The sequence below is a fragment of the Pseudopodoces humilis genome, chromosome 6 (assembly GCF_049639895.1).
Source record: "Pseudopodoces humilis isolate 2021_Gansu_Grassland_sample_001 chromosome 6, ASM4963989v1, whole genome shotgun sequence".
Lineage (NCBI taxonomy): Eukaryota > Metazoa > Chordata > Aves > Passeriformes > Paridae > Pseudopodoces > Pseudopodoces humilis.
The window spans coordinates 7,343,798-7,367,944 of NC_142205.1; the positions used below are offsets into that span (position 1 = coordinate 7,343,798).

At 41.0% G+C, this 24,147-nt stretch overlaps 1 protein-coding gene across 3 annotated transcripts in view; it reads right to left on the minus strand.

Moving 5' to 3' along the window:
* The window catches only part of FAM53A (family with sequence similarity 53 member A), a 68,959-nt gene extending 46,568 nt beyond the window's left edge, over window positions 1-22,391 (minus strand). For 2 of the 3 annotated variants that reach the window (XM_088056936.1, XM_088056935.1), the window contains exons 1-2: window positions 22,332-22,391; window positions 1,844-2,088 (exon numbers count right to left, since the gene is read on the minus strand). In XM_088056936.1, the coding sequence (XP_087913062.1) occupies window positions 1,844-1,921 (78 nt within the window). In that variant the 5' untranslated portion in view covers window positions 1,922-2,088; window positions 22,332-22,391. Of the gene's footprint in view, window positions 1-1,843; window positions 2,089-16,001; window positions 16,043-22,331 lie in introns of those variants that run through there. The other variant, XM_005517905.3, reaches the window with a different exon arrangement.
* Between the last annotated feature and the right edge of the window lie 1,756 nt (window positions 22,392-24,147).

Consider the following 24,147-nt stretch of genomic DNA (forward strand, 5'->3'; position numbering starts at 1 on the left):
TTTCCACACACTCACTACGCAATTTCCACATTTTTTCAGGGTGCCATTGTGTACAAACAGAACCTGTTCCTGTCCTCAGAACCTATTTTCTGCAAGAACTAAAGCACTTACAAAACCAATTACTTGACAGATAAAAGGAGGAGAGGAACAGGAGAAGGGCAAGGACGAAACAACTGATGAGACATCATGTGCCATTTTCCGCTCCACTTATTCTTTTTCATGCTTTATTGTAAGTCCAGATAAGGACAGGAATAAAAAACAACCAATCTGCAACACATTACAGCATGCCAACACACTCCTGTACAGACTCCACACAGTGTAAAAGCACTGATATGTCCTTCTCTGCTATCAGAGGTCTATGGTCCAAAACCTACAGTGACTATTGGTAAAAAGACTAGAAATTACAAGGTGCTGCTACATGTTCCTAACTAACCACTGCTACTGGTTGTAAGTCATCATTGGCTCACAATTGGGCCCCAGAGTTTAGTTACAAATGATTACTTTGCCAGTTCACAGATACAGCAGATTCTCCTACAAACTGCATGCCCCAAGTGCTTCATCAAACCAGACAAAATAAATGCAAGCCAAGTATGCACTTATCCTGAGGGTTAACATCATTTCAACACCTTAAATCTGCCTTTCAACAACAGCATATATTTAAGGGGAAGGTGAAATAAAAGTAAAATCAGTTATTGGAAGAACTCTAAAAGGACCTGCTACAGTTTTGAAAATAAAATTGCTTGATTAATGTCTACTGTAAGATATCCTTACTGGACAAGGAATTGTATACATAAGAATTGCAGGTGCTTGTACAAAAACTCCACCACAATTCAAGGGATGCTTCACCTGCTTTGGGCTTGTGAAATAAATAAGGAAGCAGTTCAGTTGTTTAAATAATATACAACACAGAATTTTAAAATTACTGACATAGTTCAGGTCCAACATTTCATTATTTTAAAAAGTAAAAGCACTAGAATTGAACAACACCTTGACATTTAGTCAAATTAAGTTTTTTGTGTCTCACTGGAACATTAAAGCTTGACCTACAGAAGGGTGCCACTGTAATTTAAGTCAGTAAAATAAAATTAGTGCATTCCGTACAGAACATAGTTTTGGGGTTCTCAGGTAGGCACCTAAAACTAACAAGAGACTGTTCCGCATTACTCACTCTGGAGTAGATATTTCATTCACAAGACACACGTGAAGAGAATAGATTCCTTCATGCCTGAATTGCATGCTTGAACCACACACTGTACCCAGAGATTAAACCAGCAAGAGTAACACTATAAACTACAAAGTTTTTCAGAGCACCAAGCATCTGAGACATTGAAAAAGCAAAGATCCACCTTACTAGCATCAATAAGTTTGGTAGTAACCTGAATTTTAGTTTAACTGTATTTACTTGATGAACTGTTCTCCTTCTGCCCAGTGCTGACAGTTACCTACATGGTAGTCAGAGATTTTTATAAGTAAATACTCTAGCCAGATATAAAGATATCAATCCATACAAATACATGCACATTTTCCTAGCAAAAAAGGAATCCTGAGAAGCTTGGATAATCCTTTTCAGTTATTAGAACACTATTTAATGAAGAGAACTGGCTTTTTGCTGTTTAAAATGATGTAGCAAGGTTAACAAGATCATTAAAGTAAAAAAGCATCACTTCAAACAGACTAAACACTGAAGACACTTTCTTCCCCTTACAACTCTCACCCAACCTTGCAAAACAGTTCTAACTTAAACAGCTGAATTCTGGCTGATAGGCATTCTTAAATTTGTTATGCAGTTGTGAGTTAACTTGGCATTTCACATTTAATTCATGTTGTTTTGATAGATCCTTACCAGATTAATATTGTATGTTTTACAGGTCAGATCATCCAAGCTCTGGTTCTGCAGCTTTTCAGTTATTAGTGTTACCATGGTAGTTGTTCCTTTTCCACTGCTCACACAAGTATTGGAGGCTCTTCAGTCTCTTCTTTTAATACTCATGAGCCATTTCGGTGTCAGTTTAGAATCTTGAGATTTATGCTTCCATCTTACTGCCAAAGTTGATTTCCAAATACTGTCAATGTATCATGTCTGGTTTCCTGTAAAATTGGATTCGAAAAAAGGAAAAAAGTCAGAAAAACTCTTGCATATATTGTAATTAGTACTGTAATAACTCTAATTTGGACTATTCCTTCACACAAATATATCACTTTGTGACCAATGCTGATGGCCTGGCATTTCAGATCACACATCTCTATTCATGAAAGAATACTCCTATTTGAGGTTTCACTGACTAAAATTTTAGAAAGGAGATGAGATTTATTAATGGTGAAGATCAGAGTATTATTTTACCTAGGAATTTAATCCAAGGCAGAAGGAAAGCTTTCCCTCATTTAAACTACTGAAGCCTAAGCCAAGAATATGAAAACAGCATATGACACAGGCACTTACCCACCATACTGTTCTGTATGTTTAACACTATTTGGCATATTAAAGCATTCAGTAAAGCTATTATATTTTTTTAATCACTAATCCCGTCTTAAAAAGAAAAGTGAAGCAGTAATAGGGTAATAAATACTACACCTACTTCCCAAACCCACAGCTACTTTTAATATTTGCCCTGTGTTTTTTTCAGCTTTTTCTTTAAAGGTTACATAATTGTTACCTGTCAACAAACACCAGATCTGGTAACCAGGACAGATTCCTATATACATAAAAGTATCACAGACAGCAGCTTTGATATCTTTATTCTGTAAGTAGTCATCTAAATCAAAAGTACTAGGTTCATCAGCTACCTCTTTTTATCCTAAACATCCTCCACATATTTTCTTTCTCTCTAGTGACCTGCATTAACCACTCGTGATGATTTAAGTTGGACAAGCATATTCATTTATGGAATATAAAGTGGGAAGAGATCTTCATAGATGCGTTTCCAAATTACTTACATTCTCTAGTTTTAACATATACAGTTTCAAAAAAAAAAGCAGGAAATTATTTTCAAGTAGTGTTCCTTAAAAATATTGCTTCTTCCGCACTACTAATTAGCTGTTTAAATAACCAGTAGTAGCAAGGGAAATAAAGCAACTTGAGGCTATGAGTCAAGTTAAACCCACTTAAAACTAAGGTATTAATAGTAATTATAATAATGGTGATGTTAGACTATCTTTTAAACCTGTTGCCTTTAAGTACATCCTCAAATATGATTTTCATATGCTAACCATGCAGTATTTCACCTTCAGAGTCTGCTACACACCAGCCTCCCTCAGCCTGAGAGCTGTCCCATAAAAGCAGTATTTCTGCCCAACTTTTGGCCTTGTTCTTATATATATTTATTTTTTTTTTTTCTGCAAGATAGAATACTTAGAAATACTCTTCCACCACAAATAATGCTACCCAGATAGCTGGAAATTCAACTGGTCTGCTTTTTCTTCATGTGTCCTATCTTTCAGGAAAGCACACAACTTTAAATGTTTACATCTTGTTCTGAAATTACACCAGGTCAAATATTAAAACCCCTCAAGTTTATGCACTCACTGGTAAAGGTGAGACATACACTATTCAGTGTGAGCAGTCAAAACAAAGTGTGGTTCATGAAATACTGAAGCCAAGTTTGATGGCAAGAATGTGTGAACACAGCAGCACCTAGAGCAGCACAATCAAACATTGCTGCATCCCTTTTAAACCTGGTGGAGTTTAAAGTAAATCTGGAAATCCAGAATAGAAGTCACAAGAAAGGCTGAGTGGAGGTCAGGTGTTGTTGCTTTACAGATTGAAAACATACTGAACGGGCTTCATAACTGGTGCAAAGACTTTCAGGTCTTTGTTAAGGATGAATGTTTCCAGTAGTAAGGGGCTACTACTAAGATCCAGCTGAAAAGTTCAGCACATGAACTCACTTCTATTTGGAAGAGCCATAGAAGAATTTGTGGGCTTTTATGTCCCTCAAGGAAAAAAAAATCAAAATCCAATAAAACTATCAAAGATGGGAGAAAAGCTGATCGTTAATCAGTTAATTATAGTTATATTTTGCTTAGTACTTCAAATCTTCAAATGTTTCACTTCAATTTTAAGACAGCTTAATACAAGCTAAAACAAGGAGAGAGTAGACAGAATGACATTAGACTTTAGTTAATGAACCAATTGAATCAAAGGATAAAGGGAAAGCAAATGAAATCGCAGAAGCATAGCACTTTCAGAATCATGCTGAATTGTTCTTATCCACATTCATAAACCCTGCCAGCAAGTGAAAGGAATTTTCGGGCACTGCATCCATTCAGGCCCTTTCTGACAGCATGGAGCCCAATCAGTTCTGAAACACAAAGCAGTGTGGAAAACCTCCCCAAAAAGTTTCATTTTAGCAGCTCACACTTACAATAATTTCTCAAATGGGGACATGCTCCATTGACAAATATTTTATTTTTAAGTATGGGGCAGGGATGAAAAGGTGCTGTTAGCCCAAAAAGCCTTCATCTATCTGCTCCCCATCACGATTCCACTTCTCAATATGAAGCACAACCCTGATACCACAAGCTGTAGCTCAGACCAGAAGCACACTTTACAAGTGAACTCCCTTCTCACCTTTTTTTAATGTTCTTGATCAGTACATTGCTATTAACTGTTTTACACTAGAAATCTGTTCTTACTGGGCAGTCCTTGTTAAGGATGACACAATGAACATTTAAGTGGTCAAAATGTCACCATCACACTCCTACCACTGAAAGCCATTTCTAGGCTGCAGTTTGATGTACCTCAGCTGCCATCACAACTGCCAACACATTCTCTTCTCTGGCTATTTGTGGCCCACAGCAGTGTGCCAGCACAAGTGTTTCTGCTCATCACAGAGAATTAGATCAAGGAATTTTTATAGCTGGATGAAACCAAAACACTTCCTTTTGTTTCTGGGAAATGTTGTTTTCCAGCTGGATCAGCTCCCCAGCCTGGTTTGCCATGAACTGGACACAAATGCTTGTGTGGGCACATTGTGGGATGCTGACACTGCTTGTCCAAGTACCTGCCCAACTACAGCATCAGAAAAAAAAAAAAAATTCACCACACAAGAAAGCCAGTTGACATCAGCATTTCCTACACTGAGCCACGCAGCTTCTTTAATTAGAAATTAGGCATCTCCTCCTGAAGCACGGTTTGAACGTGTTTTGCTCTCATCTTCCTTTCCCAATTTGTACGCCTTTGACTGGTCAAACTTACCAGCTCAAAGGGATCTGAAATCCTCCCTGCAGCCTCAGCACATTAACTCAGTGACCAAACTCCTGGTTCACTCTGGCTGAGCTATGGATACTCTATAAGGAATTGTTTCCCTCATCTTTGCTAATTAACATTGGCTGCCAGAAGATGAGAGATTCTTCAGAATGACTTCACTCGGCTGTGGTCATTTTAAATCTTTGTTACTATGTATTTACAATATATAATGTATCAGTACCTCCTAGAGGAAGGGCTCCTCACTTAATTTTCCTATTTTTGAGCATTTAGTTTATTTCAAGACTCTCTGCTATGCTATGTATTTAATGGATCCACATTCACAGTAGAGTAAGCTGTTTACTTTATGTACTTTCTCCATCATGCTGTTTTTCTAGAGCTGGTTAGAAGCAGCCAACTTTATTTTTCAGTCTCTCCTTATCGTACTCTTTATGCTTATCAGGCTGAATTCCTCTCAAACGGCTCAGCACTTCATACTCAGGATTTTCAGTAATATGAAACATTTGACCATCCTTGTTAGGGCAATGAGGATGCTGCTGAATTTGCACGTTTTCAGCTGCCTCATGGCAGAGATCTTGGCACAATGCAGTCCTGCCCCAGTCTCCACAGAGCCCACAGGTAACACACCTCTGCTGTCACCAAGCCTCTGCAGGGAGCAGCAGAGCCAGGCGCTGCCAGTTCAAACAGGAATATCCTCCAAGCCTTGACTAATAACAATAGGCCCTGGAGCTCCAAGCTGGATGGAGTCCTACAAGATCATGGCCATCTTTCCCTTAACACACCATCCTTTGTGGAGCCTGATTAGGTGGGATAGTAAGCAAGCTGAGACCTCCAAGATAAACACATACAACAAAAGATGTTACTCAGTCTCTTTCCTGGGAGAGATAATCTTCCTACGATCTCCTTGAGCTGGGGGGCAGAGGTGAGAGCTGAGGAGGAAGAGAAGCTATTTTTTTGTTGCTGAAAGGTAGACAACTCAAAAGGAATAAATGGAATATAAAAATCAAACTTAAAATGCAAGCCAAAGCTAACATTCCCCAAAGCTGGAGAACGAGCTATGATGGAATCAGTATCACCACTATCTCTGATTTAAAGTTCTTTTCTATTCATTCTGAAGGCTGGGAAAAGTAAAGATTCATTATTATATCTCTATAGTACTACTAAAGGAGAGAGGGTTTTATTTCTTCAAAAGTTTAGCTGCAAGTAGTAATGACTTGTAAAATCTGTACCAAAATTAACAGTGGAGACAGAACAGAAGTGCTCATGTCACGAATTCTGTATCTTCTCAGTGACATCACTAGTGTCTTTTTTTGGGAAGACTACTAAAAATACAGATTATCCAACCTCCCAGTCAATTAAAGGATGTCAGAGGCTCATTCAGCTTGACAAGCTACTTTCAAAGAGATGAAGAGTCCTGATGAAGAACACAAAACCAACACAAAAAAAAAATCTCTCCTTGGCTCTAAGAAAGTAATGCAGCCAGACTCATTTCCAACCCACTCCCTCCTCCTCCTCTGCATCCTGCAGGACAAAATGTTCCAGCAACAGCTCATCTCAATGGGAAAATTTACATTTGTTTGAAACACTTCTAACAATTTCTTCTGTTTCTGGGAGTTCTATCTTGGATAAAGAAGAGATCACAAGATTTTTAGATTATTTCCCCATAACACAAATGTTTCTTAGTGATCACTATTCCATTATTTTTCTGCCTATAGCATTAAAATGACCTGTGAGAACACAAAGGTTTGTTTCCTCTGTTACTTCACATTGTTTCCTACCCTTTGCTCCGAGTGCTACATGGAACTTTTATTAGCAACAATCCCATACAAGCACTTAGCTTGCTCCCAGCAGAAGAAAAGGATTAGCTGGAGTCAAAATTCCAATTTGGATAAGTAGGTCCTTTAAAATATTATCTCTGCTTCAGCAAGCCAAAGGAGCTAATCACTCCAGCAGTACTAACTCCAGATGTAGATGATTTTGCTACTAGACTCTAGATGAAAGGTGATGTGATTTTTTGCCTCCTGGCACTTTCTGCAGCATCCAAGAAGCACTTCAAAATTGAAACATCACACAAAACTGATTAAGTTTTAACAGAGCATTGTCTGTCCCATCCCACTTATCCTTGAAGCAACACTAAGTTGGAAGATCACCTACTGCTAAACTAATACTTTATGCCATCTGACAAAAAGCTATAAAATGTCTAGTTTCCTGCAATGCAGAATTCCAACTTCCAAAAGGGAAGAGAACATTCTTTTCCTAAAAATATGTATTATTTACTACAGTGCTAAGAAGTTCACAGAGAGGCTAAGCATTCCTTACAACATAATTCTATTATTAATAACTTTCAGCCCAGAAAAGTTGTTGATAGCAAGCACTTAAAAGATAATTATTTGGACTCTATCCTTTCCAGCACTAATCTGCAGTGTGGCTATTCTGCAAACCTTCCAAAATGCCACATTAAGGGGGAAAAAAAAAACCAAACAGTTTTAATTAGAAAGTTTCCTACAGCTACAAAGTCATCAATCAGCATTTTGGGGGACTGGTACTATAAGGGGACACCTCTATTTCAAACATATTATACTTCAGGACTCCTCTCAATGCCATTAACTAGCACCCCTTTATTTTCTGAGGTTCTTTACAAAGAAATTTTTAACAGTGCATTAGAAAAACAGTTTCTGACCAAAAGGGACAAAGAGAAGAGTGTTTATAATCCTAGTTTGTATTCTGTAGAAACCAGTTCACAACCATCTACAAAATTCTGTTTAAATTGTAGTTGTTCTCCCTGAAGAGTTCAGATGAGACAAAATAAAGCCTTAACACCACACTCAACACATTCCAGAACTCTGAACAAACCAAAGAACACAATTTCAACATTTGCAATTTAGATTTTTCTCTACAAGGACTGAAGACCAATTTCATGAGTTACAGAACCTCCCACTTTCTCCATGCAGCACTTTCATAAGCCAGTTTTTATTAGAAGGAAACTTCAATATTACGAGATATTGAAGCATGATTCAGGTTGACAACTCCAGCACAAAGCTCAAAAAAAGGACAAGAAAAACAGGCTAGAAGACATCCTCCACATCAGCTAATGGCCAGTGGAGACAAATTTCAGATATTCCACAGGTTCTGAAAGCGCCAGGAACATCAAGAGCTCAAAACTCTGCTGAAGAACATGCATCACTTAATGTGCAAGGCAGGACTACAGATCACCACTCTAAGGGTAAAAATTAGGGTTTGGGTTGCTAATGCCTCCAGAGATAGATGAGAATAAATATTAGGTCCACTCACCCCAAATGCAGAAAATCACTCCTGAGCCCAGAATTTCACTGTTTTGATACTAAAGCATCATCACTAAGACCAACTGGTCACTGAGGCAGCTGAGACAAAACAAACTGCTACTAAAAGCTGCATCCTGCACACTTCACTTCTACTCCATCTCCCACACTTCAGATCCAGGATCTCTTCCTGCATGAGAAGGAAGTGAAGCCTCAACCATCACACACAGCCTTTCAATTCCACTTTACTTATAAAAGACAGGTGATATGCTGGGAAGAGGTTAAAGGATATACCTTTATACCTAAAGGATATACATCATACTCTCATGGTATGGTTTTCCATCCTTGGATGTACAATTTACCCAGTTTGGCAGAGGAACACATATGAAACAAAGACCTACATTAATTTAATACATTTTGAATTTGAACCAAAATATTTTACAGTATGAACTGTTGTCTGTAATAAAGATACTCTCTTCTACTTCCCAAGTTACTATCAGTGGTTTTGGTTTAGTTTTAAAAAAAAGATGACTCTCCTTCCAGAAAAGAAAAAGAAGGGTGGAGATAGGCAATGTTAAACCTTTGTCACAGTTTATAAAGTGCACTTCTCAAAGCAACAGAAGCAGTGAAGTAAGCTCAAGAGACTTTTTCCAGGTCATACCTAATTAAAGCAGGGAATATATCATTACAGAAAACTAGGGCTAAGAATTCAATTCAGCCAGAGGTTAAAGCATTTTTTATTGCCTACTCATATCAGTAAGAAATCAGTCTCCCGGGTTTAAACCTGTCTTTCAGACCTGACAAAGACCAAATACTCATATCACAGACAAGTCATCCTGCATCTTTTGAAGTATCTTTGTCAGACAGGACAACGGAGGAGCTGTGTCTTGTGTCTGATGGTGTACAGAGATGCTGTTCCAAGATGCTTAAGTTACTTACACTCTTTCCTAAAATAATTCACCACAATGACAGCAAGGATTTCATTAATTTTGCTGAAGAATATTTACATCTACTCTGTTTGGAGTTCCATGTGAATGAGCCATCAGTGCTAGCCTATGAGCAGTCATCTCCCTGCAATGTGAGATTTGGACTCTTTCTCCTCATCCTGTCTGCAGAAAGCCCCAGGCTATGATGTGATGGTGAGGAACAGAAGCCTGATCTACAGAGGCTTGAACACACGAACACCAAGCCCTTGGCTTTTGCTCTAATTATGAACTAAATGAGCTAACAGTCATTATTTCAAGACTACACTACTCAAACCAAGAGCTATTGCCTGTTTAAGCAATTCAGAACAGAACCTAGTGGGCAATCACCACTTTTTTACTGTAGCTTTCAGTGTATATTGCTAAAAGCTCAGGTCCTACACAAATTACTTTCACCTCCACATACTGCTTTTATAAATATGCTATTTAAAACCAATGAAAGTATTTACTTCCTAGAATAAGCCTCCAGTAAGATACAAAATTCAGACTTGAATACTAATCTATACTGATATTAGTGTCTGGAGAAATCCACCAGACTTTCACTAAAGCAAGTGATCCAGACTATACAAGACCCATGAGGTTGTTGGTTTTTTTTATTCCAAGGCTTGAAGAATGGAAAAAATAGATCAACTGGCCCTACTACCAAGATATTTGCTTCTCTCTACCACTTAGAAAAGCCAGGGGAAAAAAAAGAGAATTAATGAGTAGTGTCACCTGCTTTCTCTTAGTGCTTGCCCTTAAAACTGAGAAGTAAAACAGGCACATATGCATACTTTAAAAATACCAAGGGCTGAAAAAAAAATAGTACTGACCCTTAATTTGTACAGCAGTGACAACAATGATTACCCCACGCACATCCTGCTTCCCTATGATAGAATGGAATAATACCAGCACTGAAGTACTGTTCTATTACCAAAGCCTATGGGCTTGGAGCTGAGGGATTATACAAATCTCTTCCATACATCCTGCTCCCAAAACACACACAGCTAATAAACCTCCTCCTGTTTGCCTTCAGGTTCATTCTGAGGAGTTTCAGACATCTGGTTGGCTTGTTGAAAATAAAAAGCCCATCTAGTAGGTTTGTTTTCATGATCCCAAGTGTGAAATGTTCTTGCTAGAGGCCTCAGGCCAGGTGAAAAACACTTATGTTAAGATGCTACTTCATGGCATTTCAGGGATCTAATGAGCTATATAATCTGCACACAGCCAAGTCTCCCTTCATTAGTTTGCATACAACTATGGAAATTAAAAATGAGGAACCTATGGTAGTCCAAATATTTTTCAGTAAATAGTACAGCTGGTGAACTGCAGATAGTACTAAATTTAGAACTCAAGTTCTGAGCAGTATTCTGTAAATATCCATACATCTCAATGCTTACAGCAACATGAAGCACATTTCATCAAGCCTCACTGTACTTATTTTTCATACTATGAGTAATATTTCTCTCATGACGAAGTATTACACCCAATTTCACAGTTTAAGAAAAGTGTCTATCTCAAAATTGGAACTCTGCAGAAGATCACTGTGCAACTATACTGAATGAGCATATGGGTGTGTGTACCCTTTACTTTAGCAGCTCACAAGTACACTGTTTACATATTCTCATGTAAAACTTTAAAGTATAAAGAAGGCAAATTACAGAAAGTTTACACAACAGTAAAATTCTATGCAGGCTTGCATAAAGTAGTTAAAGCTTGCTGCTACATTTATCTTTGTGGAAAGAGCATGGAAATGCATTGAACAGATATGAAATATGGTGTATAGCTGACAACCAAGTTCCACCTCATAGCCAAAACTTATTCTCTATCGTGGCTCACCATCTGCAATTTGCCACTGAAGAAACCTTAATTCACGTGGCAGGAGATGCCACCTCAAGAGGTGGCAGATGAAGATCACAAGCTCTACAACACCCATCTAGTTACCAGATCCATTAGAATCCAGAAAATAAAACCCAAGTACCAAACAGCTTTCAAATAGCAAAAACTTTCTTTTAAATAAAGAGGTCTTGGTATCACACTGGAAATAGCAAAACTGAGTGGTTGTTTGAAGAGTTCGTTGTTGTTGCTCTTTACTTTGCTAAACTATGGTTCCTATCAACTTAATAGCTGGTTTCCAACTTCTGTTTTGCACATACCACAAGCTTTTGAATGGTGAAGTCTCTGAAGGGATCGGCACTGCATATAGTCTGCTCTACATGCAAGCTCTCAGTCCACAAATGACCCAAGTATGAGCAGACCACAAATTAAAGCCCATTAAAATAATGGAATGAAATACAAAGACAAAGGCAGTACACATCAATACTGTGTGTGCTTTCAGCATTCAATTCAGACATTACTTCAAGTGTCACTGGGGACATCCCTCTTGCCAGACCTATTAAAGGTACTTCAATAAAAATCAGGTGAGCTATGCAGCTCTTACTAGTTCACTGGACTATTTGAAAAGCCAGATAACTACTTTGTTTCTATGCAGTCAGCCTTGAGCAGCACACTGAACACCTGGATTCAGGAAATGCTGCGTTAGAGGTCAAGACACAAACCAGGGGGCACACATTGCAGTAGGCTTCAGAAAAAACATTTGTAACAATTACATCAAGTAATGAAATTTCATGAGACAAAGTTACACTATGGCAAAGAAGCAAAAAAAAGTGAACTATTTTAGCTACATTAGTTTGATTGTTTTTTCTTAAAATACTGGAAGATCACCTTTGCTTGATGGAAAAGCTCAGTATTTTCTGTGTACTGCGTGAACACTACCTGAATTTTATTTGATCACAAAAATGCCAGGAGAAAAAAAAAATGAGTGTTGACAAAGGCCTTCACTTTTAATCCTTCCTGACTGGGACAGAAATTTATCAGCTTTGAACAGCAGCAGGTAAGTCACTTGGCAAGTCTAGCACATAATATTCACAGACAGCAGCTGTGCAAAGGAGGACAGGACCAAGAGTATTTGGAAGGGAAATGGGACCTCCCACTTGGGCAGTTACCTTTACAGATAAGAGTATTCTGACAAGATCAACTTTGGTAACCAAGCTGAAGCACAAAACAGTGAAGATTTATCTGATGAAGTCAACAGTAAGAGAGATGTGGTCTTTCCAATGATCTTTCAATGCTGACAAAAAGTGTACTCCATCAAAGCTTCCCCTACAGTAAGCCTCTGAAATTACATCTGGGTTCCTGGCATCTTCACACATGCAAAGGTTAAGCACATTATAATCTGCATAAAGCAGTAGCATCTTTTCTGCTGAAGATCTGAAACAAATGACTGTGTTAGGGGAAGTCACTGGCTGAGCACCTGGACTCAAGAAGTACTGAAGTGATAAACAAGCTTCTGACAGCTGCAGCCTTTTCTGCAGGTGCAACAGGCATTTACTTCATTGCAGTTTGGCTCAGCTCAACACAGCTAGCTTAGAGCTCAGAAATAGGTTTGGTATTATTTGATCAGCTTGTGCTCCAGCAAGAAAAGGACAAAGGGAAGGTTCCTCCAAACTAGTTCTAAAGTTTAAGACCGTATTTTTAACAGGACTGTAAAATTTAATCTCGAGGATACATCGCATTTTGCAGTCAACTATGTTACTAAAATTGGAGTATCACACTTTATACAGAAAAACCTGCCACAAGCACGAACACACCTTGAAAGAGCTTTTCTGAACGTAGCTCCCCCATAATCCTTTTTAAGGTCTGTAATACATACAAACAACTATTAACCTAAAGTACACTCAGCACAAATTTCACCATCCACATTGCCTTTAAATTCCCAACACCAGGTGATGCCACCTTACTGTTCTGGTAATATTTTCTGGGTTCAGAGTGGTCACTGAGGTAATCCCATCTAACAAACATTCAATATCTTTAGCAAAGGACCATCAGACTTTGTAAACCTCTGCTCAATACTGCAGCATGGTTTCAAAGCATATCTGTCCATCTCCTTAGGAATGGAAAGAATGGTTGGAAGATTAATTATTCCAGCTTGCAGCCAGGCACAATAAAACTTTTAACTACGCTCAAATACATCTGTGTGATGAGAAACTGCTACACATGCAGGGACTGTAAGGCAATGATAAGAGTAAGTCTAAGGGAATTACTGAATGGCAGAGAGGTATAGAAAATTTAGAGGAAGAGGTGCTGGAGAAAAAAAAAAAAACAAATAGCACTTACAGAACTGTGTCAAACCCCAACAGAGACAGGGCTCACAGAAATCCATTTCTATGCAGCACAGGATTCATTATGTGCATTGAGTTCAACAGGGGGAGATAATATGAGAACTAAGATTTCAAACAGAGAAAATTGCACCTATAGAGATGTCAAAAAATACTTACAAAAACAAATCCAAGAAAAATACTCTAAAGAAAAGCTGTTCCAAGTAGAGCTTATCCTTTGACACACAGCTTGCAATGAAAGAGCAATTTCATCTCAAGAATGGACAGCTTCAAAGATCTCTAACTACAGATGACTTCAGTCACTCTGTAGCACCTGGAATTATTTGCAAGGTACTAGATTTAGGCTGTTATGTGATATATTTAAATACAGACAGAAACAGAAGATGGCTGGGGCTTTCTTAAAACAAAACAACCAAACAAAAACAGGTCTGGACATCAGTTTGAAGTTAGGCCTGTCTTCATTCTATGACAGCATTAAGAGAAAGATCAAAATTAATGCAAGCAGTCTCCAATTCCCCCATATTTCAGTAGAACCTCTGGGAAGAGTGGGAACCTTTTGTGAGCACTAGAGGTGTGCAGCACCCAGCTGGTTCACTGGGACATCAGTGTAACATGGTTTAGGGACAGGAAGGAGCCTGTGAGCTCACACACCTAAATTTTACAGACTTGTGCTGCTGGGAGGTAAGCAAAGGCAGTCCTTGGGGAGCAATCACAGCCGAAGAGCAGTTGCCAGTGGTGCGTGGGAGAACACACGGAGCAGGAACCCAGCTCAGTTCCATTTCTGTGCTTCCCGTGATCTGCTGCTGGCAGAGGAGGCTTGTTATATGTAGGAGAACAGCAGGAAGGACTGCAAGACAGCCTTAAAATCCTGCATAACTTTGACAAGTTGGAAAACTGTTCTGCAAGTAATAGGATACAAGTGAGTTCTGAAAGGCACACTCAGGCAGGATTAAATGAACAAACAGGAAGGCAAGTTCTTCAGAAGAAAGCTGTGAGCTAGATGGGATCAACAGGCTGACCCTGAAATGAGTGCTAAGCTGGTGTAAAAAAGTCCAGTGCATGGGGAAGCATAAACAGGAATATCAGCTCCAGGGTACATGAAGCCATTTTTTCACTCCACTCAGCACAAAGTCTCAGTTGCAGTTCAAACTTGGGTTCTGAGCACCACACTTGAAGACCAACGTGAACTAACTTGAGATAAAAACAGGAACAATCAGAACTGAAGAAAACATGACCTCTCAGGAAGACCTGAATACACCAGTTTTATTTAGGACAAAAGTATCACAAGGGTGGAGGGCAAGACACAAGGAAACGAGAACATTGCAAAAAACAGTTCAAATATTTTTGAAAGATTACTTACTAAAGGGGAAGGAATAGCTGTCCCTTATGTCCAGGGAATTAGGCAATAAGCTTGACCCATAGTAAGAAAGATGTCTGATTTCATATTCAGAACAAGTTTTAGTACTGAGGAAAGCAAAGCACTGGACTAAGTAGAAAGAAGAGCTACTCAGGCTTCTGTTATGAATCACATTAGATGTGTAATACCAGTATGGGGCAGGAGACTCACAACCAGCCTACACCTTTCACAGCCCTACTTTTTTTTTTAATGATAAATTTAGTTTCAAACCCCTGTTTTTGCTTATCCTCCTACAATGTTTTTTGAGTTTCAATGAACTAGAAGTTATTTTTCAGATTTTTTAAATTAAAACTTCAGGATTTGCATAATCAGGTTATTTTATTATTACCAAAAAAAGTCACACCTGCCCTACACTTTTTTCACACAGAAATAAAACCCCTCCAATCCCCTCCTGTGGCAGCATGAAAGTTTCAGCAATATTGCAGTATCTTGCTGCATCTTTCTTCTGACCAAGAGAAGCCAGAAGCCTATTACCTCAGAAAGACAGGCGTGCTTTGCCTTCCAACAACCCAGCAGGGTGATGTAATGGCTTTCACTGATGTGGTGTCAAGGCACTGTCACACAAACATGTGCCTGCACCTTTTACACCCACCGCCTCAGGCTGGGTTAGGACTTCCTGAGGATGGAAAAAGCTGCAAGCAGCAGCCAAATACTCCAAAACAAAAATTAAGATACGCAGCATTTTACAGATGGGGAGTTGAAGCAAAGAGCGTTAGTTACAGCCAGAGCTCACATTTAAACTGCAAAATCACAAGTTATTAAAGAGGAATTAACTCTTAAGAGCTCAAGCATAAAATAGGCCACCTAAAAAGCATAAAACAAGACAAAGTACTATCCTTTTTCATCCTCTGTAATAGTTTAGTACTACAAGTATTTATCCAGGTACTTTCCCGCTTTATTAAATGACATTCCGCTGATTTGTGAAGCATGAAAACAGAAGAGCAGCAGCAGAGTCCACCTTACCCTCCTGCAGTTCAGCAATCTCTTATCCAAATACTAAACCAGAAAGGTCTGGTCAGGATGGGGTGCTAATGGAAGAAAAGGATGAAGTCAGTAGGCACATATGTGATATGAGCCAAGCTCAAGGGGAAGCTCATGCATCCTGAGAAGGGAACAGGCCAAGTACCAGGATGGCACTGGAACATGCTGGCTCATGTTCCAATACCAGCACAACCTCCAAACCAGCGACACCCCTGCTATCTCTTAACCTTTGGTAGCCTCTTACAACAGGCAGCAGCACTTCAGTTTAGCCTCCAAGTTACTCACACTTCTCAAATTCATAAAGGTTCAACTCTGTTGTTTCATTTCATCACTTTTAAGAAATGAAAAGATGAAGTGCTGGGTACTTATTCCTTTCCTCCTTCCCCCTACAAGAAATACATGCTGTACTTTAGTCAATTCATGTAAGTAGTTCTTGAATGCTGTTTTCATTACCCCTCTCTCCTCTCATTTACTAAATACTGCATCAAATTACACTCTGAAGCACAGCAGTAGTCTTGAGGCATGCTCACACACCACTACTCTCCAGTCCAACAGATAGCAATGAATTATTTGCCACTACTATCACACTGGGATAATTGGACAAAGAGGTTCCTTTTTTAAAAAAACTAGGATTTCAATTTTAACTGTCAGTTCATCAAAAACACAGTACAAACATACAAATAGGTCTCAGGAATCTAAACAGAGACCAGCACTTAAAAAAAATCAATAAAACACACCCTCAAACAGTCCTTAGATCAGAAGTTTCTGACATTATGAAAAGATAATGTGATACAAAAAAAACCTGTGACCTCAATGGCCATTTACATCTTGACTAAGAAATGCTGAGCTGCAGAAGGCAGAACCCCATATCCAGACCCATCATCCTGCCTCAACTATGTTCTCAGAATTCTGTTTCATAACCTACATCACACCTAAGGCTCCAAACTTTAACCTCTTCCATATTCTGCATATTACTTTTGGACAGTGGAAGCTGATAAGGCCACAGGGTTTGACAGAGCCAAATGACACGCAGCTTTTGTCACTTGCCCCCTTCCTTAAACACGATAAGCTTTCATCCCTCTAAAACCAAAGGAGGTCAGATCAACAGAAACCTTGAAGGAAGGCAGAGAAGCGCATTTTTCTTTGGGATAGCAGGGAGAGTTAAAGGGATAGGAACCCTTAAAAGAAGAATTTTCATTCTAAAGAAACTTTTGAGGGTAGAATAAAGAACAAAAATATCATACAGCGTCTAGTAGTAACTGTATGAGGTGAACACCAAAATCTAAAGCCACAATTAAGAAGGTGAAACGTAACACATGTGCACAGCACTGAAGGAATGATTTAAATCCACTGACATCAACACAAGCTGTGCAGAACAAAAATTAAACATGCTGCAATAATATTCTGAACTGCCCAATTAGGTTAAAAAATACATTTACCCTACAAATTAAAAAACCTCCCAAACCCCTGGAAGGCATTAATGCTGTTCACAATGTTATTTGTGATGCAAATTAGGGACTTAAAGTTAATATAACACCAACAGAAGTTTCTATTATTCCTATTAATGGCTCAAGGGGAGGTGACAGTAGAAGAAAAGCCACAGCCTTGTTATATGAGGTCTTATTAGGACAGTACACGTTTTCCTTGATTTTTAATACCTTCACTTTAATGTAGAACTGGGCAAGTTAAAAATGTGATCTTGCATAACCCAAGAAAACTGAATTAACAAATAAACAGTAAGTTGGTTGCCTAGGTTGGCTGGATGAGGGGAGTCTTAAGGAGAAACAGGTAATCCTTTAAAAAAATGGAATTCAGATCCTGTCTTCCAGTATCATATACCTCAGGCTAAAGCACAAAAGTAAAGGTATAGACAGTTGTGCTGCAGTTATTTCTTCAACTATTTCCTGTACCAGCTGGGTGCTCTAATTTTGAAGCTCAGCAAATGCAGAAACAGCTTTCTTGCAGCTCAAATGCCCTCCCCACAATGATGTGTAGGCCTTGGTACACAGCGTCAGTTTTGCAAATGACACTTCTAATGAAAGCTCCAGGCAAAATACAGTTTGATTTCACACCCTTGGCTCTATCTGCACAGACAGACCCAGACACACTGAAGAGCAGTTGCCATCACTGACACTGGATGTCCCAAGCTCTGGGCCTGATCACTGACAATTCCCCCCAATGCTTTCCTACAGTTTAATTCTCACAGGAACTTAAAGCAATGTTGTCATTTCATGTTCAGGGCAATGATGTGACCATCAGGTGATCAGAACCCTTGATCTCACTGTCAACACCCAAAACGCAAAACTGCATTCTACCAGAATATACTCAAGTTCAAACAGAAGAAAGCCAATTATATTAGTTTTGTTTTCATAACTCATTAAATATCCTAATTGAAACATTTCCTATTACCTTAAAGCATAATATTCGACACTTGCTTAAAAAACAGTGCTGTCAGTAAACTGAGAGCCATAACCCAGATAATGTATTTAGTAACAACCCTGCCTACTTCCTCCCCTCAACCTAAAAATTAGCAGAAACATGGCCTTCAGAAGTTACTTACACCCACTGCAAAGCATTAGCAGTTAGCTGAGCAGCTTCTTGCCAGCTTGCTAATGATATTATTCCCCGTAACAACCAAAAAAGCCAAAACAGCACCAAATGTAGAAAGGGCTATGTTAATAGTTGACAGTTACCTTGATTTCAGGTTTCTCTATACCTAACAGTGCCAAAATATCCAACTGGATCATAAAAAAATTGTTGAGCAGCCTAGAAAAGAGTTAAAAATACGACACACCTTTTTTTTTTTGAAAGGCCTCCTCTTGAGTGAGAAGAAAATCCTTAAAGAAAACCATTTTCTGAAAATATGACTGTCTCAATTGCCCTAACAGTGTGTTTACAGTTAAGAGAAACCAACAAAGTGGAGGCTGTTGTGTTTTTTTTTTTTTTAAAGACCACTGGATTGCAGCACTTCAGTGCTAAGATCTTGTTAAGGACACAAACTTCATGGAAACCAAAAAGCACATTGTCCATGTAAAGAGCTCCCTCACAGGTGTATAGAGTCAAGAGATTAAAATTTTCCTACCAAGAAAGTATCAGACACTGCACTGACTTCAAGTACCTGTATTTCTAGCCATGAACTTCTTCCCCAGAATTGAACAGGGCTTCCTTGTGCTGATTAACCCTTCCTTCAGGAGGGCTCATAAAGCCCTCCACAGGGATTTGTGAGTAGTTTCAGTCCCCCCAGTAAGGTTGTTACTTACAACATCTAAAGTAAATGTTGCAAATAATTCCACAGTGGACAGGAGTCTATTGCTTTTTGAAACAGAGTACCTGCAAGATTGTTCTTACGTGACTACCAGATCTCAAGAATGCAGTAATCAAAGTCCAAGAAGTTTATTTCACAACAATAAAAATTACAGTTGAAAGCAAACAAAGTTTTGTCTAAAAAGCAAGCACAGAACTTGCGAGCTTGCAGGGGAGACAGAAGCTCCCTGTTGCCAAAATACAAAATTTCTGTTTATATTATGACCATCAACATACACAAAAAAAAATGTAAATCATAACATAAATACTAATATTTTCCACTAAAGGCTTAAGGATACTTCTTAGCTTTTAAGACAACTCAAAGCAGAACCACAGATGACAAATTTTTAGAACAAAACTCAAAGCCAGCATCAAAAAAGTGGAGGAGCAAGGAAAGAATTGTGTTTGGAAAGTTTTAAGTACACCATGATTCTAAAGGGAATAATCTATCAAACCACAGGAGGTGACTAGAACTGCCATCATCACTGCTAACACAAAGGAATGTAGATTGGGGGGAGGCAACAGAGGAAGGGGGAGAAAGCACAGAGAAGGGAAAAGAAGGAACTAAAAAAAGGGAGCCACAGTAATGGCTACCAGACTCTCAAGGAATTCCTAAAGGAAAGAATAAATCTTTCAAGGTTTTGTTTTAAATAAAGCAATCCATGCAATAAATTGCAGTCTTCTCAGTACAGTCAGGCTTTCAGTCTATCTGCCCACCATATTTTCATAAATATAGTTTTACACCTCTACTAAACTTCCAAAGTTTAACACAATGGTTGCAAATATAAATATTTCTTCTTTCAGCCTCCTCATTCTTCTGAATCATACTACCCTGTAGAAAAACAGCTTTTTTGAAAGGAAGTAGGGAAGTTTAACCATCCTGAACTTAAAATATCCCTTTACAATTATTTAACCAACTTTAATTCTCCAGTTAAAGAGACAATAACTGCGGGTTATGCACTGGCAGGTAAAGGCCGCTAGAGGACTGCCAGATTACCACAGGAACATCCCAAAAGGGTACCATATCATCTTGGGGCTGATCTTGTAGATCACTATTTTGAGATTGTGTCTAACAGGCAGCGTTTACTTCCTTATGATGAAGAGTAGCATCTTGCTACTGATGCAAAAAAATAGGTCTTATTAAACATAGCAGACATGTTAACATGAAAAGTATTTCGCGGAAGTCCAAAATGAGTGAAGAGTGAGCCCATTTTCTAATTCAGAGTTCCACCAGCTTATGCAGAGCTACTTAAAATGTATGCTTTAGTCTCCTGCCTCTAAGCACAATTCCTCCAGGCATTTTTGAAAGCTCAATAACTGTAAGGATACAAGCTCTTCGGGCTTGAACAAGTACACTGCACCTCCAATAAAACCAGATCAAGTAACATGCTTCATCAGGAAAGTTTCTGCTATTCAGCAAACCTTGTGCTCCACATTTCATAAACCCGACTAGAAGCAAGCAGACCATTCACAATTAAAACACACCCAGAAACATTTGAGCTTGCCACAAGAGATACAAACTTACTGGTTCTTGCCAAAAACGGCAATTTTTTTCTGACAAAAATATTTGCTATCAGTCAGGCAAAGGAACGGGAGGCAATGCAACAGTAAAGGCTCTAAGAGCTGTTCCAGGACCTAATTTTAATGTAGGCACAGCGAACCAGAAAATGGGTTCGACCAACATCCCCAGGCAGAGGGCCTGGCACTCACAGAATCACCCAGTCCCTCTCAACCCTGCAACCCCAAAGCTGAGGTGCTGCTCTAAAGCTTTTGGATACTGGGATGGGGATATCCTTCCCTAAAGAGGAAAACGCCTGAACTTTTCCATCCCAACCCCAGGAGTTCAGATCCCTGAACATCAATCTTGAGAAGCCTCCACAGCGGGTGACTGCTCTATCTCATAGGACCTAAAACGACCTCCTGAAATAGCACCCAGAACTTCAACCACACATTTCTATCCAGCCTTCCTGCAGGCCAGAAGACATTTAATAAGCCAAATAACAAGAACAAAGCCATGTTATTGCCCTTAGAAAAGCTGGGATAACACAAAGAACCCATTCACTCGCCCACTGAGCCCAACTGGTCCTTACACTTCGGGGCCATAAACTAGAAATCAACTTTCTATTGCTGAGGGGAGGGGAAAAGAAGAAAATAGCCACCGTTTCCACCCAGGAATCATTATGGAAGGCAGCTATTGTGGAAAAACGGGGACCTCCACCGAGGTAACTCTATCCTTGTGCCAGACAGGGGGGAATCGCCTCAAAATCGCCGGGTACGTGCCTGCAGACATGTGTTTGCAGGGCAGCGGCACAAAGGAATGTCCGAGCCCCGCCGCGGCCGGGCACCTTCCCTTCCCCGCACGGCCGGGCCAGGCCAGGCCCCTGGGAGACACGGCAGCGCCGCGCAGCCGGCCCGGATCCCGCCCCAGCAGCGCCTATTAACGCTAATAACTTCATTTTTGGGGGTTACGGATTTTCTGCCTCCCGGCGGGGCGGCCGCCTCCAGGTCCCAGCGGGCGCATGGCTGCAGCCCCGGCGGTGCGGGGGGAGCGCGGCCCGGGCCGAGCACGGACAATAACAACAAAACGCACAAGATCCACACCGCTTTACCTATCTGCCGAGGTAACCGGAGGGATGAGCAGCCTGCAGCCCTGCGGCAACAGGAGGTGCCACTGCGGGGAAGCGCAGCCTCGGGGTGACACCGCCGCCCCGCAGGGTCCCCCGGGCCGCGCTCGCTGCCCCGCCCGCCCGGAGCTGCGCCGTGCGCACGGCCCCTCCCGGGCTCCGCGAAGGGGTCCGAGGATGGCCGGGCCGCCTCCCCTCTGCCCTGCACTGCCTGCGGGCCGACAGCGGGGCTGTTGCCTGTCGGCTGCTGCTTGCAGGGCTGTTATTACCTGTCCGGCTGTTGCCTACACGGCTGTTACCTGTTAGCCGCACGACTGTTGTTACCTGCCGGCCACGCTCATTGCCCCCCCCCACCCCGTGCCCTCCCCACAGCAGCCGCTGGTACCTGAGCGGCCGTGCCGCCTCCCCCGCGCGTATGGACCGGGCTGCTCAATGGCAACCGAACAAAACACCGCCGGCCACGCCCCCTCCACCGCCCGCCCGCGCCCATTGGCCGCGCCGCCCGCCGGCCGAACCTTGACCCGCTCTGCCATTGGCCGGCGGCGCGGTCCGGCCCCGCCCACAAAGGGGCGGGGGGCGGGCGCTACCCCGGTCGCGGCAGGGACGCGCAGCTGTGGTGCCGGGTGGGGTGGGGAGCGCGCGTTGGACTACAACCCCCAGGAGGCCTTGCGGCGTCGCGCCGCTGTCATTGGCTGGGCAGCGCGCGTGCGGAGGGGCGAGGGGCGCGCGGAGGGGAATACGCGCTGCGCGCGCGAGGGTGATGACGTCATCGCATGCCCGGATGGAGCCGCAAGGGGGATGCGCACTCTCCTCCTCCTCATCCTTTTCCTCATCTTCCTTCTCATCTTCTTCCTCTTCTTCCTTCTCTTCCTCTTCCTCTACTTACGATTTCTCTTACTCCTTTTCGCTCTTGGCACCCTTTCTGCCTGTGCTCATTTTGCTCCTGGCCCAGTTGTGGATTCTGGCGCATGGGAAATTGTACTTTATCTGCTTCCACGATCCTTGTCCATATCCTTGGCAGGGATTTGGCTCCATCCTTGTAATCGGTTTTTGTTCGCAGAATTCCCCATTGAAAACAAGTTATCCCCTGGAGCAATGAAATGCTAAATCCTATCCAAATTTTGAACTATTAATTTTATTTATTTATTTATTTATTTTAAATAATAATGAAGTCATGATGTTTGCCTTTCACAAGCAGGCCGAGGCGCGGCGGGACACCCGAGGCTGCTCGCAGAGCCCCCGGCCCGAGCCGCTCGCGTTCCCTCCCTGGAGCCGGCGCTCCCGGCGCTGTGTCCGTGTGCTTACACTGCCCTCTGCTTGCCCGATCCCTGCTCCCAGGCACACCCGCCGGCAGCTCCTCATCGCCCCCGAAATGCAGGGCAGAAAGCCGCCCAACATCTGCTGCTCGCCCCACAGGAACCGTTCCGATGGGAGTTTCTCAGAGGCGGCCGTGAGTCAGCCGGAGCGAGGAAGTGGGATGTGTTTGGACAACAATTACACCGTGCACTTGTCAGGGCAGAGGCTTCTTTATGTGGGTGCATAATCCTTAACGTCATGAGAAACCAAACCCTGATTTACTGCTGCCCACAGGCCTAACATTACTGCCGTGCAGGTATTTCTTATTCATGGTAACTGTTATCAAGCTCTTCTCGTCCCTGTGACAACCATCTGTTGTTTCAGCCTTCTGCAACCTTGCACATGGAGTTGTATTTCACTCACATGTCCTTCGACCTATGAGTTTTTCAGCTGAATTTACCTTATTTCCCTGTGGGATTTTTTTGAATTACAGGACAATGCTGCAAGAGATACCAGAGTTAATGTTACAATGCAGACTCCAAACCAAAATTATGTTCCTGGGAAATGCTTACTTTGGCTAGCTTACTTTCAAATTTGAACTTTAAGAGACCAATAAATTAAACCAAATTTTATTTTAAAGAACATTACCAGGTGTTACTGCTGGTCTTCATCACTGTCCTCCCATCTTTTGCACTCTGTACAACCCCACAGTACTTTTTTCACATAGTTTTCGAAGATTCCTTCCTTGATTATACAATGAATATTTAAATCAGTGTTCTAGTTCTCTGTAAGATCAACACATACCTCTCTTCAGAAAGATCTTGCAAGAGATTACAGGTATACAGAAGAAAGTACACAGCTTTCTCCCATTGCTCAGTCCTGGCTCTTGAAATGCATTGTGATTG